At 48.0% G+C, this 16,587-nt stretch overlaps 1 protein-coding gene across 1 annotated transcript; it reads right to left on the bottom strand.

Moving 5' to 3' along the window:
• Positions 1-74: 74 nt before the first annotated feature.
• PMEL (premelanosome protein) lies at positions 75-16,498 on the bottom strand. Its single transcript, XM_066258464.1, has 11 exons — positions 15,860-16,498; positions 9,460-9,570; positions 9,158-9,304; positions 6,356-6,490; positions 5,810-5,971; positions 4,764-5,573; positions 2,040-2,156; positions 1,728-1,812; positions 1,412-1,617; positions 1,225-1,312; positions 75-325 (listed from the first exon to the last, which is right to left on the bottom strand). The coding sequence occupies exons 1-11, from the start codon at positions 15,933-15,935 to the stop codon at positions 184-186; spliced, it is 2,079 nt and encodes a 692-aa protein (XP_066114561.1). The 5' UTR covers positions 15,936-16,498; the 3' UTR covers positions 75-183.
• Positions 16,499-16,587: the final 89 nt, after the last annotated feature.

The raw sequence follows: 16,587 nt of genomic DNA, 5'->3' as shown, positions 1-16,587 counted from the left end.
GATATACCTCCTTCCCTTATACCATCACTTTATAAAGGACAGAGATTCTCCCAAGAAGCAAGAAAAAAACAGCATCAGGTTCTGAGTATTTATTTCAGGCAACGGTATTCTCCAAGTGAATCCTGGAGAAAAGATAAGCCTTGCTGTCCACCCTGGGCAAATCTTGGCATCACAGGAGAGGACTCAGACCTTCTGCCTGATGAGAAGGGGGCTGCTCTCACCAGTGGAGCAAGAGTGGAAGACCCGGGGCAAACGCATCCAATGGCTGCTACTGTGTGGCAGCTGGGGAAGGGAGACACAAGAGCCCTGCTTCATAAATCTGCGCCTAGTATTGGGAGAAGGGGGAAACCAGTTAGCAATGGACAAGGGCAACCTGTCTGTGCTTCTCCAGAGGACACCCACATTCCAGGTGTACTTGGCCTTGACCCTAGTTCCCTCCCCTCTTCTCCCCAACAGGGTTCATACTTTTTGTTTTTACGGTAACCTCTGTCCATTCCTCTCTTCCTACCAACTTCCCTGTTTTGAGGATTCCAGACCTGGGGATCTGCCCTTTTATTTTTGTTTTCTTTCCTTCTTTCTTTCTTTTTTTTTTTTAAAGAGAGAGAGAGAGACAGACAGAGAGAGACACAGAGAGGGACAGATAGGGACAGGCTGGCAAGAAGGGAGAGAGAGAAGCATCGGTTCTTCATTGTGGCATCTTAGTTGTTCACTGAGTGCTTTCTCACCTGTGCCTTGACTGTGGGGCTACAGCAGAGTGAGTGACCCCTTGCTCAAGCCAGTGACCTTGGGCTCAAGCCAGCAACCTTGGGCTTCAAGCCAGCGACCTTTGGGCTCAAGCCAGGCCTGGCCATCTGCCCTTTTCATAGATGGAGAACTCAGTTCACACAATGTCCTTTACTCTTGATATTGCCAGTAGCAACAGTCATCAATATCATGAATTGCATTCTTGCTTCAGAACCAGGTGCCTTTTCCACACTGTCTCTAATCCTGCAGCAGCCCCTCAGGACAGGTTTAGTTTGCCTACTTTTCAGAGACTCACAAAGGTTAAGCTACTTCCTCAAGACCCCACCAGCAAGACAGCATGCAACCCACACTTGTTCAACATCCAAGTCTGGGCTCTTTCCTGACACCATACTTCCTCAAAGGGAGTATAGTGACTCCTTCTCCCTTTGAGGAATTGTAAATAGGTAATAAGGGGTGTGAGCAGAATGATGAAGTCCTCACCTATATATCAGAGATGCAAGTACCACAGCCACCAACACCAGCAAGATGCCCATGAACAAGGGAGCCTGCCCAAGGCCTGCTTCTTGACCTGTGAGTAGAATCCCAGGCCCTAATTTAGTGTCTTCTCCCTGCTGGATAGCCTCTGCCCACTCCCCTTCTTCATCCCTGCTCTTGTCCATGTACTTACCAGGCATGACAAGCTGGGTGCTGACCATTGCCAGGCTGTTGGCATCAGCCAAAGACACATTGAGGCAGTAGGTTCCTGAGCCATCCTTCAGCACCTGGTACAGAACCAGCTGGCAGTCTGGGCTGGGTAGCACAGGCTGACATAGCCGCTGGGCAGGGGGCTGGCACCCTGGCGATGAGATGTCCATACAGGCTTCTTTGGGCAGCCTAGGAGAGAAGTCATCTGATGTCAGGGGGTCTGGGAAGGAACACTAGACACCAGAGAGCAGTTTAACAGTCAACCTGGGAATTCTTAGGGCCACCAGTGGGACACTCACCCGCCTTGACAGGACACAATCAGCTCAAATGCATCCCCTTCACTAGATGGCACAGCCTGCAGGATCTCAGCACTTTCAATACCCTCTGTAAAGTTGCAAGATTTTAAGTCTGGGATTCCTCTACCAGGGCTCCCAAAAGCCATAGACAGGAAATCCCTAGGCTGCTTCCCCAATCCCATCCTTGTGTCTTCAAATAAAAACCCTGGATTTGGGTATCTTTGCCCAGGTAACTCCTTCCATAGAATGCTTCCACCAGAAGCCTGAGGCAGCACATGCCTCCCTCCACCAGCTCCCACAATAAGCAAGACTCACGGACAATGTCCAGGGTGAGGGAAAAGGAGCCATATCGATACAGAACACAATCCAAAGGGAGTTGTCTCTTCACCAGGATTAATGTGGCTGTACCATTCCGCAGAGGGTTCTGGGAGCCTGGCAGGAGAGGATTGAAGAGGCAAAGTCAACAGAAAAAAGACTCACTTGGAAACAGGCCAATCAGGCATGTTCCTAGGTAGACCCAGAACTACTGGATCCAGGCTTGAAATCAGACAAGACCTAGGAAATCATATATGTAAGGAAATTGAGGCCCTGAAGGAGAAATGACTGCCTGAGTTACACAGATAGTTGTGGAGTTTGAGTTTTAAAATATCACAAATGTTTATCACACCCCACACTGTGCCAAGGTCCTGGACTCATCTAAGTGTCACTATCTTGCCTGACTGGTGCTGGCGTAGTGCATAGAGCATCGACCTGGGATGCTGAGGTCCCAGGTTCCAAACCCCCAGGTCGCCAGCTTAAGTGTGGGGTCACCAGCTTGAGCGTGAGATCATTAATATGATCCCATGGTCACTGGCTTGAGCAAGGGGTCACTGGCTCGGCTGGAGCCCCCACCCCCAGTCAAGGCATATGAGAGAAGCAATTAATGAACAACCAAAGTGCCACAAGTACAAGTTGATTCTTCTCATCTCTCTCCCTTCCTGTCTGTCTGTCTGTCTGTCTCTCTCTCATCAAAAAGACAAAAAACCTTTAAGTGTCACTATCTCATTCTTCCCTTTTCAGTGTTCCTACCATAATTCCAGGCTGATCTGCTTTGGGGAAAAAATCCAGGAGTGGGAAATGGTGTCAGTCTGAAAAAGAGTTTTATGCATTTATGCTTGAAAAGAAAATGAGATAAATATTATGCAAAAGATCACAGTCTGTTCCCTGGCCTGCCCTTCAGGGAACAGCTCTCCTCAGGGATAGAGAAGCAACAGCTCTCTCCCTCGGTTCTAAGGAAAGACCCTGACTTCCTGCCACATCTATTCCATATCATTAAGAGGTACTTGAGGGTCCTGGCTAGGTAGTCAGTTGGTTAGAGCATTGTCCTGATATGCCAAGGTTGCAGGTTCAATCCCGGGCCAGGGCACACTCAAGAATCAACCAATGAATGCAGAAATAAGTGGAACAACAAATGAATGATTCTCTTTCTCCCTTCTGTCTCTCCCTCTAAAAAATCAATAAACCTGACCAGACAGTGGCGCAGTGAATAGAGTTGACCTGGGACGGTGAGGTCCCAGGTTCAAAATCCTGAGGTCACCAGCTTGAGTGTGGGATCATAGATGTGACCCCATGGTTGCTGGCTTGAGACCAAATGTAGCTGGCTTGAAGCCCAAAGTCACTGGCTTGAGCAAGGGCTCACTGGCTCTGCTGGATCCCCCCTGGTAAAGGCATATATGAGAAAGGAATCAATGAACAACTAAGGAGTCACAACTATGAGTTGATGCTTCTCATCTCTCTCCCTCTCTGTTTCTCTCTCACTAAAAAAAATTTAAAAAAATAAAGTAAGTAAGTAAGTAAATAAATAAATAAAATAGCACTGGCTGGATGGTTGGTTAGAGCATCATCCTGATATGCAAAGGTTGTGGATTTGATCCCTGGTCAGGGAACATATAGGAACAGATGGAAATTTGTCTGTTTCTCTTTAAAATAAATAAATAGATTTTTTTTTAAAGATAAGAAAGAAAATATTAAAAGGAGTAAGGAGAAGTTAGAAAAGGGTAAAGGGGGGATAAATGGTGATGGAAGGAGACTTGTCTTGGGGTGGTGAACACACAGTACAATACACAGATGAAGTTATAGGAGTTGATGCTTCCTGCTCCTCCCCTCCCCCCTTCTATCTCTTCTCTAAAATGAACAAATAAAAAAACAAAACAATATACAGATGATGTATTATAGAATTGTACATCTGAAACCTATATGATTTTTTTTTAATTTTTATTTATTGATTCTAGAGAGAAAGAGAGAAACATCAATTTGTTGTTCCACTTATTTATGCACCCATTGCTTGATTTCACTGGTTGATTCTTATATGTGCCCTGGCTGGGGATTGAACCTGCAAGTGTGGCATATTGGGACGATGCTCTAAACTATATAATTTTATTAATTAATGTCACCCCATTAAATTCAATTAAAAATTTTAACAGTAATAAGATAAAATGAAAGAGCGACCTGAGGGCTTTAAAACCAGTGAGGGCTCTGAGGGGACTCCATTGCTAAGCAAAGGTCTGGCTAACATCTGGGTCCTAGGTATTTCAGCTCTTTAGTAACAAATGCCCCACCTCAATAAACCTCATTTATGGCCCTGGCCAGTTGGCTCAGCGGTAGAGCGTCGGCCTGGCATGCGGGGGACCCGGGTTTGATTCCCGGCCAGGGCACATAGGAGAAGCGCCCATTTGCTTCTCCACCCCCCCCCCTCCTCTCTGTCTCTCTCTTCCCCTCCCTCAGCCAAGGCTCCATTGGAGCAAAGATGGCCCGGGCGCTGGGGATGGCTCCTTGGCCTCTGCCCCAGGCGCTAGAGTGGCTCTGGTCTCGGCAGAGCGACCCCCCGGAGGGGCAGAGCATCGCCCCCTGGTGGGCAGAGCGTCGCCCCTGGTGGGCGTGCCGGGTGGATCCCGGTCAGGCACATGCGGGAGTCTGTCTGACTGTCTCTCCCCGTTTCCAGCTTCAGAAAAATACAAAAAAAACAAACAAAAAAAACCTCATTCATACTGGTCCTCTCACCTGTAATACCTTCTGTAGGCATGAATGGACTGGCATCTGGACCCTCAGGCTCAGGTGTGGGTACCTTTCCTGCTGTGGTCTCCACCAATTCTGTAGTTGTCATCTCGACCATGAATGGACTGGCATCTGGACCCTCAGGCTCAGGTGTGGGTACCTTTCCTGCTGTGGTCTCCACCAACTCTGTAGTTGTCATCTCAACCACTATGGTTTCAGAGGGCTCTGCAGTTGACACTTCAGGAGTCATTCCTATACCCCCTGCAGTTGGAATCTCTGCAAGTGTGGTACCTATGCCCTCTGTGGTTGACACCTGCACAGGTGTGGTACCTATGCCCTCTGCGGTTGACACCTGCACAGGTGTGGTACCTATGCCCTCTGCAGTTGACACCTGCACAGGTGTGGTACCTATGCCCTCTGTGGTTGACAGCTGCACAGCTGTGGTTCCAGAGGGCTCTGCAGTTTGCACCTGATCGGGTGTAGTACCTACAACTTCAGCTGTAGGCAGTAGCCCAGCTGTGGTGCCTGGAACTGTGGAGGTGCCACAGGAGGTGAGAGGAATGGCAGCCTGAAGCACCACCCGGGCAGTGACTGGGCCAGATTCTAGGTAAGTGTGAGTGACCTCAAGTGCCCGAGAGATCAAGGTCCCAGTACTGTCTCCAAAGTCCCAGGTATAAGAGAGGTCAGCCCCAGACAAATAGCCACTGGGGTCATGGAGCTGGAGTGCAAAGATCAGAGGTTGATTTCTCAGGAAGTGCTTGTTCCCTCCATCCAAGGCCTGCAGCTGGGACACACTCACGGAGAAGGGCACCTGGTCTGGGGTTGGAAACAGAAAAGGTGAGAACCACACCTGGGCCACAACTTCTTTCATAGCCACACCCTGCAACCCAAGCTGACTGACTATCCCTTCATGTCTCCAAGTCCCATATTCGTCTGCCCAGGTTTTCCTGGTTCTGCCCCTTTAAGATTACATTTCCCCTTCCAGTCCAGCCAAGCCTCTCCACCTTCGTCCCTTGCCCTAGCATTGGCCTTGCCCTGTCTGAAATCCTTACCAGTAATGGTGAAGGCTGAGCGAGAGTGAGCGAGGGGCATGTAGCTCTCGGACCCCCGGCGGTGGTAGACAGTTACTTCCATGGTGTGTGTGCCCAGCACTGCTGTGCCTGTCTCAATGCTCAACCCAGACACTGGGCCCCCTAGAACTTGCCAGTATTGGTCTGAGGTTTTTGGAAAGAAAAGCAGGGAGGGTTGGGGTTTACTGGCTGAAGAAGATTGATTAGATAGCACCAGAGAAGGAAGGTCAGTGGATGTATTTAGGATGGTAACTTTAGATGGTATTTGGAAGATTGTGATATAAGGGCCAGGAAAGGAGTCTTAATGAGTGGTAATATGGAATAGGAGTATAACTGGGGAAGGGCTCACAGAAAGAACTATAATAGAGTTGGAGGGGGTTAAATGCTATGGAAGAGGAAGGAGCCAAAGGGAAAATGATTAAGGAAACTCACAGGGCTTGAAGGGTGAGACCAAAAGGAAAGAGGATCAGGTAAGAAAAGGTGAATAATCCAAGTATAAATGACAGGCTAGAGCAAGGAGTCCCTCACCCCAGGTCTTCCAGACATAAACAAATCTTCTCTTCTGAGACCAAGGGCCAGATGGGCAGTCTCCACCATCAGGGAAGATGCAGGCATCATCAGGTTCCTGGGGATACACTGGCTGTCCTCCCCACACCTGGCTCCCTGAAAGGTAGATATTGTCACCTTCAAACCCTGACATTCCCGCACACCAGAACCCCTAACATGGCTCTCAGAGAGGGGCTCTGGCAACACTCCCTAGCTGCAAAGTATATTCCCATTGGTATAATCCATTTGGAGGGGTAGCGGGAAGAATGGAAATCACAGTGAAAGATTCCTATGTATCTACTTATATAGGAAAGAGATTGGAAGGCCATATACCAAATGTTTAGAGATTTTTTTTTCTAGCTAGTGGGATAAAAGTAAATATAACAGCACCAGCTACCATTTCTTAAGCCTTTACTATAGACTAGGACAGGCCTGATGCTAAATTCTTTATATATTACTACATTTTACTGTGGATAAGGAAATGAAAGCACAAAACAAGTAATTTGCTTGCAGTCACAGGTAACAAGTTTAAATCAATAAGTCCATTCAACTTCTAGGTCCACTGGGTCTTCTGTCCCTCATTTGGGGGACTATAATTTTTTTCCTTTTTTTATTTGTGTTTTCTAATTTTTCTGAAATGAATATGCATTACAATATAATTTGGTTTTTAATTATTTTTCATTTTTTAATGAGAGGAGGGGAGGCAGAGACTGACTCCCACATGCACCCCAACCAGGATCCACCTGGCAAACCCAGGGGGCAATGCTCTGCCCACCTGGGGCTGTTACTCCATTGAAACTGGAGCCATTTTTTAGCACCTGGGGCTGAGGCCATGGAGTCATCCTCAGCGCCTGGGGCCAACTCACTCCAATTGAGCCATGCTACAGGAGGGGAGGAAGAGAGAGAGAGAGAAGCGAGAGGGGAAGGGATGGAGAAGCAGATGGGTGCTTCTCCTGTGTGCCCTCACCGGTGATCAAACTCAGGACATCTATACAGCAGGCCGATACACTACCACTGAGCCAACCGGCTAGGGCTTATAATTTGTTTTTTTGTTTGTTTGGGGTTTTTTTTGTATTTTTCTGAAGCTGGAAACGGGGAGGCAGTCAGACTCCCGCATGTGCCCGACCAGGATCCACCCCACATGCCCACCAGGGGGCGATGCTCTGCCCATCCGGGGTGTTGCTCTGTTGCGACCAGAGCTACTCTAGCGCCTGAGGCACAGGCCACAGAGCCATCCCCAGCGCCCAGGCCATCTTTGCTCCAATGGAGCCTTGGCTGCAGGAGGGGAAGAGAGAGACAGAGAGGAAGAAGAGGGGGAGGGGTGGAGAAGCAGATGGGCGCTTCTCCTGTGTGCCCTGGCTGGGAATCGAACCCGGACTTCCACACGCCAGGCTGATGCTCTACCACTGAGCCAACTGGCCAAGGCCTATAATTTGTTTTTTAAACAGTAAAGGGCACCCTTGCCTGACCAGGTGGTGGCACAGTGGATAGAGTGTCGACCTGGAACGCTGAGGATCCAGGTTCAAAACCTGAGGGCACCAGCTTGAGCACAGGGTTGCCAGCTGGAGCATGGGATCATAGACATGACCCCAAGGTCGCTGGCTTGAGCAAGAGGTCACTGGCTCAGCTGGAGCCCCACAGGGTCAGGCACGTATGAGAAGCAATCAATGAACAACTGTAAGTGCCACAACTACAAATTGGTACTTCTCATCTTTCTCCTTTCCAGTCTGTCTGTTTCTGTGTCTCCCCCTGTCGTTCTCTCACTAAAAAAATAAAGTTTGACCTGTGGTGGCGCAGTGGATAAAACAAAGGTCCCCAAACTACGGCCCGCAGGCCGCATGCAGCCCCCTGGGGCCATTTATCCGGCCCCCACCGCACTTCCGGAAGGGGCACCTCTTTCATTGGTGGTCAGTGAGAGGAGCACAGGTTGCGGATGCATCCTGTGATGATCCGCATCCTGTGCTCCAGGAGTACTGTATGTAGCGGCACCGCAAAGCACAGCATTGCTCACGTACAGTACTACTTCCGGTGACGCGGGATGTATGCATCACGGCTCTGGAAGCGCGTCATATCACTTGTTACAGCTAACAGTGACAAATATGGAACCAGACATTGACCATCTCATTAGCCAAAAGCAGGCCTATAGTTCCCATTGAAATACTGGTCAGTTTGTTGATTTAAATTTACTTGTTCTTTATTTTAAATATTGTATTTGTTCCCGTTTTGTTTTTTTACTTTAAAATAAGATATGTGCAGTGTGCATAGGGATTTGTTCATAGTTCTTTTTATAGTCTGGTCCTCCAACGGTCTGAGGGACAGTAAACTGGCCCCCTGTGTAAAAAGTTTGGGGACCCCTGAGTTAAAGCATCAACCTGGAACACTGAGGTCACTGGTTTGAAACCCTAGGCTGTCTGGTCAAAGCACATATGGGAATTGATGCTTCCTGCTCCTCCCCATTTCTCTCTCTCTCTCCTATCTCTCTAAAAATGAATAAATAAAACCTGAAAATAATAATAATAAAAATAAAAGTAAGAGGTGACCCTGGCTGGATAGTTTGGTTGGTTAGAGCATCATCCTGAAGCACAAAGGTTGCTGGTTTGATCCCCAGTCAGGGCACATATAGGAACAGATTGATATTCTTGCCCTTCCTCTCTCTAAAATTAATAAAATAAACATTTATAAATAAGTAAATCAGTAGAGGGAGAAGGGTGCATCCCTGAGCTCACTGGGGATACCCAGGAATGTCAGCCCTAGAATGAGGACCTGGCGTCGGTAGGTACTCACCATTGATGATGGTGTCATTGGCCCAGATGACCTGTCCATCCGGCAGCACCTTTTGGCTTTCAGGGAAGTGCAGGGAAATAGAGAATGAGGCATTTGCCCCAATCAGTGTAGGCCCATCATTCCTGACCTTCACAGATACCTGGCCACCTGAAAAGGGTAGTTGCATTAGCTGGGACTCCTTGACTTCCCCTCCACATATGCACTTCCCCCTCTTCTCTTCCGGAACTATATGTAACCCAGTTCTTGCTCCTCTCCCCACCCCATTCCCAGCATGCCCTCCCCAGAATCTGCCCAGTACCCACCTCTCCAGCAGTCAGGCCTGTGGATCTCTGTCCATTCTGGATACAGCTGCCTGTTCCAGGCTTTATTGCTGAGCATCCTTGAGGCACCAAGCCAGTCCTGGTCTCGGGATTCTAAAAGTAAGGTAATATGAGGGTCCTAGGATCCTCACTCAGTCCCTTCTCAGGGGATACTACTATACCCACGTTGGCCCACTCATTCTCACATCCAAAGTCCATTTTAATTTACTGAATATCCACCACGTACTAGGCACTATGCTAGGTACGAAGGACTTAAGAAATGAGTAAGAAAGACATGGCCGCAAAGGAATTCATGGTAAAGTATAGGAAATAGACATATATATAAATTACTGTAATTTTTTTTGGATTTTTTTGAAGCTAGAAGTGGGGAGGCAGACAGACTCCCGCATGCGCCCAACCGGGATCCACCCGGCATGCTCACCAGGGGGCGATGCTCTGCCCATCTGGGGCATTGTTCTGCTGCAACCAGAGCCATTCTAGCGCCTGAGGCAGAGGCCATAGAGCAGGGGTCCCCAAACTTTTTACACAGGGGGCCAGTTCACTGTCACTAAGACCATTGGAGGGCCGGACTATAAAAAAAACTATGAACAAATCCCTATGCACACTGCACATATCTTATTTTAAAGTAAAAAAAAAAAAAACAGGAACAAATACAGTATTTAAAATAAAGAACAAGTAAATTTAAATCAACAAACTGACCAGTATTTCAATGGGGACTATGCTCCTCTCACTGACCACAAATGAAAGAGGTGCCCCTTCTGGAAGTGCGGTGGGGGCCGGATAATTGGCCCCAGGGGGCCGCATGTGGCCCGCTGGCCGTAGTTTGGGGACCCCTGCCATAGAGCCATCTCAGTGCCTGGGCCAACTTTGCTCCAATGGAGCCTTGGCTGCGGGAGGGGAAGAGAGAGACAGAGAGGAAGGAGAGGGGGAGGGGTGAAGAAGCAGATGGGCCCTTCTCCTGTGTGCCCTGGCCGGGAATCGAACCCGGGACTCCTGAACGCCAGGCTGACGCTCTACCACTGAGCCAACCAGCCAGGGCCTAAATTACTGTAATTTAAGGCACTGTTTAATATGAGCAATAGCAGACATGCATGAAATGCAACAAAATGACAGACTAAACAGATTAGCTCCACTCTGGCAGATTAGGAAAGATTTCCCTGAGGAATTGTCTGGTGGGATAAAGTACTCCAGGCAGCAGGCTCAGCACGAGCAGATGCATGCACGGAAGCATGGAAGCACGTGGCATGATAGGACCTACTAGCAATGTGGTTGATGAAAGAAGAGGCCAAGGCCCTGGCGGGTTGGCTCAGCGGTAGAGCGTCGGCCTAGCGTGCGGAGGACCCGGGTTCGATTCCGGCCAGGGCACACAGGAGAAGCGCCCATTTGCTTCTCCACCCCTCCGCCGCGCTTTCCTCTCTGTCTCTCTCTTCCCCTCCCGCAGCCGAGGCTCCATTGGAGCAAAGATGGCCCGGGCGCTGGGGATGGCTCTGTGGCCTCTGCCTCAGGTGCTAGAGTGGCTCTGGTCGCAACATGGTGACGCCCAGGATGGGCAGAGCATCGCCCCCTGGTAGGCAGAGCGTCGCCCCATGGTGGGCGTGCCGGGTGGATCCCGGTCGGGCACATGCGGGAGTCTGTCTGACTGTCTCTCCCTGTTTCTAGCTTCGGAAAAATGAAAAAAAAAAAAAAAAAGAGGCCAAAAAGACAATGTGGGGGCTTTGAGTGCCAGGAGAAAGAGTTTGGTCTTTACCCTTTGACAAAGCTACCTCAGAAAATTTTGTTTTATTGCACTGTGTAATTCACATACATAAAATTCACCCTTCAGATTCTTTCCTTTCCTTTCCTTTTTTTTTCTCTCTCTCTCTTTCTTTTTCTTTCTTTCTCTTTATTGAGAGAGGCAGGGAGGGAGAGACAGGAACATCGAGCTGCTCCCGTATATGCCCTGACTGGGGAATCGAACCAGCAACCTCAGCGCTCTGGGACGACACTCCAACCAACTGAGCTATCCTGCAAGGGCTTAATTTTTTTAATTTGTTGATTGAGTTTTTTAAAGAATAGAGAGAGGAAGGGAGAGAGATGAGAAGGGGAAGGAAAGCATTCATTTGTTGTTCCACTCAGTTGTGCATTCTCTGGTTGCTTCCCATATGTGCCCACACCGGAGATCGAACCTGCAACCTTGTTGTTTCAGGACAGTGTTCTTAACTGACTGAGCTAAACAGCCAGGGCAGATTATTTTTTTAATATGATCAGATTTTTGTTTTAGAAGGATCACTATGGCAAGCAGTGAGAAAGATGAGTCAAGGTAGGCAGATCCTGACCAGGCGGTGGCGCAGTTGATAGAGTGTGGGACTGGGATGCGGAGGACCCAGGTTCAAAACCCCGAGGTCACCAGCTTGAGCACGGGCTCACCCACTTGGAGCACTGGCTCACCAGCTTGAGCGCAGGGTTGCTGGCTTGAGTATGCGATCATAGACATGACCCCAAGGTCACTGCCTTGAGCAAAGGGTCACTCGCTTTGCTGTAACTCCCCCCCACCCCCGTCAAGGCACATATGAGAAAGCAATCAATGAACAACTAAGGAGCTGCAATGAAGAATTGATGCTTCTCATCTCTCTCCCTTCCTGTCTGTTTTTATCTGTCCCTCTCTCTGACTCTATTTCTGTAAAAAATAAAAAAGGTAGGCAGAGGTTGAGGTTGGAGAGAGAACAGACAAAATTAATGCAACTGACTGAGAGTGGTCTGAGAAAAAGGGATATGATGAATCATATGCCTCTATATGCCTCATCCTGATCCAACAACTATCAGCATTTGCCACCTTTGCTTTTTCTATACTTTGATATTGTTGTTTGCTTATTTTTGTTGTTGTTGTTGTTGAATTTTTCATTTTTATTGAATTTATTGGGGTGACATTGGTTAATAAAATTATATAGGTTTCAGGTGTACAATTCTATAATACATTATCTCTACACTGTATTGTCTGTCACCACCCCACATCAAGTATCCTGTTTGTTTGTTTTTAGTTAAAGTCTTTAAAAGCTGCCTGACCTGTGGTGCGCAGTGGATAGAGTGTCGACCTGGAGCGCTAAGGTTGCTTCTTAGAAGCCCGAGGTTTGCCTGGCCAAGGCACACATGAGAAGCACCTACAAATTGATGTTTCTGCTCCTCATCCTCTTTCTCTCTCTGTGTGTATGTTTTTCTGTCTCTCTTCTCTCTAAAAATCAATAAAATCCTTTTTAAAAGTCTTTAAAAGCATCCCAGACATCTTATTATTTTTAAGAAATTTCTTGTGTTGCCTGACCAGGCAGTGGCGCAGTGGATAGAGCGTCGGACTGGGATGCCGAGGACCCAGGTTCGAGACCCTGAGGTTGCCAGCTTGAGCTCGGGTTCATCTGGTTTGAGCAAAAGCTCACCAGCTTGGACCCAAAGTCACTGTCTCAAGCAAGGGGTTACTCGGTCTCCTGAAGGCCCATGGTCAAGGCACATATGAGAAAGCAATCAATGAACAACTAAGGTGTCGCAACAAAAAACTGATGATTGATGCTTCTCATCTCTCCATTCCTGTCTGTCTAGCCCTCTCTCTGACTCTCTCTCTGTCTCTGTAAAAAAAAAAAAAAAAATGTTTATAAAAAAAGAAGTTTCTTGTGTTGACATGGTTCAAGTGTCCCACTCAATATAACACCCTCCACACACTGCACTGTGCCCCTCATGCCCCATGCAGTCCCTTTCCATTCCCATTTCCCCTACCTTCCTCCCACCTCTCCTTCTGATTCTTGCTACCCTGTTGTGTGTACATATGTGTTATGTATATATGATTTTGTTTAATCCCTTCACCTTCTTTGATCTCATCCCCTCTTTCCCCTGCCCTCTGACAGCTGTCCATCTGTTCCCTGTGACCCTGCCTCGGTTTCTATTTTGTTCCTCAGTTTATTGTGTTCTTTAGATTCCACATATAAGTGAGATCATATGGGATTTGTCTTTCTCCAGACATCTTGTTTTTTTAAACTATATAAATGCAGTATATATCTGTTTTTTAAAAAAATGAGTATTTTGTTGAGTATTATTTCACACTAGACAAAATCATCAAACCCAGTCCATATAAAATTTCTTGAATATCTAAAAATGGCTTCTTAGATATAAAAAAGCCAGAATCTAAAAAGTAAGCATAGTCTTTTCATTTATTGGTTTTTCTTTTTTTAAGTGAGAGGAGGGAAGACAGACAAACTCCCACATGTGCCCCAACCAGGATCCACCTGGCAACCCCTGTCAACTCCTGTCTGGGGCTGATGCTCTGCCCATCTGAGGCCAATGCTCATAACCAAGTTATTTTTAGCACCTGAAGTGGAGCCTCCACAGAGCCATCCTCAGTACCCTGGCCATCTTGGTGCTCAAACCAGTCGAGCCATGGGGAGGAGAAGAAAGAGAGAAGGGGATCTGCTGTGTGCACTGACTGGGAATCGAACCCAGGACATCCACATACCAGGTCGACACTCTACCACTGAGCCAACTGGCCAGGGACAAAAATTTTTTTTTAAGAGAGAGGAGAGAGAAAGACAGAAAGGGGGAAGGGAGGAGTAAGAAGCATGAATTTGTAGTTGCTTCTCGAATGTGCCTTGACGAGGCAAGCCCAGGGATTCAAAATGGTGACCTCAGCATTCCAGGTTGACGCTTTATCCACTGAGCCAGCAAAGGTCAGGCTGAGCATTGTCTTTTAAGAGACTCGGGTGGACAAATATGAACAAAATGTTTCCAGAATACATTAAGGAACACAGTAAAGAAAAAGACTTAAAACAGAAAAACAGCAGCATTAATGAACAAAGTCAGATCAAGAAGAATTTTTTTTAAATCTGTGAAACTAGGGATCTAGAGCAAGAAAGAAAACTTGGCCCTGGCCGGAACCTTGGATGGTTAGAGCATCATCGTTCTGAAGTACAGAGGTTGCTGTTTCGATCCCCAGTCAGGGCACATACAGGAACGAATGTTCCTGTCTCTCTCCTGCACTCTCCCATTCTCTCTCAAAAATCAATAAAACAAATATGTTTTTAAAATGCCTAATCTGGCCCTGGCCGGTTTGTTCAGTGGTAGAGCGTCGGCCTGGCGTGCGGAAGTCCCGGGTTCAATTCCCGGCCAGGGCACACAGGAGAGGCGCCCTTCTGCTTCTCCACCCCTCCCCCTCTCCTTCCTCTCTGTCTCTCTCTTCCCCTCCCGCAGCTGAGGCTCCGTTGGAGCAAAGGATGGCCCAGGCGCTAGGGATGGCTCCTTGGCCTCTGCCCCAGGCGCTAGAGTGGCTCTAGTCCTGACGGAGCGACGGCCCGGATGGGCAGAGCATCGCCCCCTGGTGGGCGTGCCGGGTGGATCCCGGTCGGGCGCATGCGGGAGTCTGTCTGACTGCCTACCCGTTTCCAGCTTCAGAAAAAAATAAATAAATAAAATAAAAAAATAAAATGCCTAATCTGTGGTGGCGCAGTGGATAAAGTGTTGACCTGTCGCCAGTTCAAAACTCTGGGCTTGCCTGGTCAAGGCACATATGGGAGTTGATGCTTCCTGCTCCTCCCCCTCTTCTCTCTCTCTCTCCTCTTTAAAGAATAAAGTCTTTTAAAATCTTTTTTTTTTTTAAGAGGAAACTTGGATATGATGTCTGTATTTCAACACAGCAGAAACTATCCTCATTCCATCTCTAATTTGTATGGAAACCTAGTTGATTATGCTGAGGGGGGGGATCTGGGATCATTTCATTGCACATCCCACCAAGACAGCAAGAGAATCATAAGATGCCCCATTCTTTCTCCACTCCCAACTCTCCCTCTTAAGATCAGCACGGGACATTCCAGACCCTCTCACCACCCCTCACCCCCACCCTTTGCTCCTGTCACGAGGTCCCAATCCCCCAGAGCTCTTTCATGTGATGTTCAGCTGAGACTCCCTCTGTCAGTCTCTTCCAGCCCCAGGACAAAAGCCTGGGCTGCGTTCGCCCAGCCCCACCCTAAAGAGGGGAGGTGGTGCCTCCTTACCCTTTTTATCCAATACCACATTCTCTTACTCTTCATTTTAAATACTCTCCCAAGTGCCTGAGACATCCCTTAAAAGTGCCTCCCACTCATTTCACCCCCTAGGAACCCTTGCTCCAGCTCACTTGGTCCAGGGGGCCTCAGAATTATGTCCAGGAAGACCCACCATTCTCATGCCCTTCCAAGCAGATGGGATTATTTTCAGGTTTAGTCCCAAATCTCCATGCGGGGAGGGAGTTTAAGTGCCCATGTCCTCAGTAAATCAAATGGGTAGGAGAAACCTGAACTGTTGCTTCTTTCTCCCATCAGGCGAGGAAAAGCCAGAGCAGGTGTGTAACTCCAAATGCACACGTATTCATATCCACACGCCCCACACTCACCTTTTATGGCCCCCACAGCCAGAAGAGCACCCATCATAGCCACATGGAGAAAGCATTTTCTCGGCAACAGATCCATCCTGTTCGTTTCTGCCAGCAACCAAACAAAGCCACTGGGGGGCCTGGGACAAGCCCCTATATAAGAAAGGGGTGCTTATTTGCATAGTCCTTCCTCCTCTCCCTTCAGGGGAGGTCTGGGAGGAGCAAGAGGACCAAAAAAAGGCAGAACCGACGCGGCATCCTGACCCCTGAACACTGGGTCATTCTCATGTGACTGAGAAAGAATTGACTGAAGGGGCAGCTACCTAACACGTACCCGACACACACAACTAACTCATCATGGGAGAGTAAATTAATCCGTTGTTTGAGTGAAACCAGGAACTTCTCAAAAAAGACAGAAACGGAGACCTTGCATCCAAAAACAGAGACAGGATCAGGGCAGCGATTCCTCCAAGGCCCAGGAAACCCTTACAAAGAGATTCCCAACTTCCTGCTTTTCAGAGGAGGAATTTAATCTTAGATTAATACACATTTTCCCTAAGAGTTTTAAAAACGGCGAGATTGGGAAATTCCTAAAACTGAGAGCACGGGTAGGAAATTCAAGACCAAATCCGGTACTTGGAAAGAGGTGTTCCGTCTCTCAAGCCAGGTAAAAACTTATCCTAACCCCTTGCATAATCAAACGCGCAGGGAGGGGCCATTTGCCGCGAAAGGCGGTGGGTTCGCTCCTC

The sequence above is a fragment of the Saccopteryx bilineata genome, chromosome 2 (assembly GCF_036850765.1).
Source record: "Saccopteryx bilineata isolate mSacBil1 chromosome 2, mSacBil1_pri_phased_curated, whole genome shotgun sequence".
Classification (NCBI taxonomy): domain Eukaryota; kingdom Metazoa; phylum Chordata; class Mammalia; order Chiroptera; family Emballonuridae; genus Saccopteryx; species Saccopteryx bilineata.
This window is presented reverse-complemented; position numbering and strand designations above follow the sequence as displayed.

Coding starts and splice junctions, on each gene's coding strand:
- PMEL (XM_066258464.1), bottom strand. CDS start 15,935: ATGGATCTGTTGCCGAGAAAATGCTTTCTCCATGTGGCTATGATGGGT. Junction 2,157..4,763: donor GCCTACAGAAGGTATTACAG/GTGAGAGGACCA, acceptor CTCTCCTGCCAG/GCTCCCAGAACCCTCTGCGG. Junction 1,813..2,039: donor CCTCACCCTGGACATTGTCC/GTGAGTCTTGCT, acceptor GCAACTTTACAG/AGGGTATTGAAAGTGCTGAG.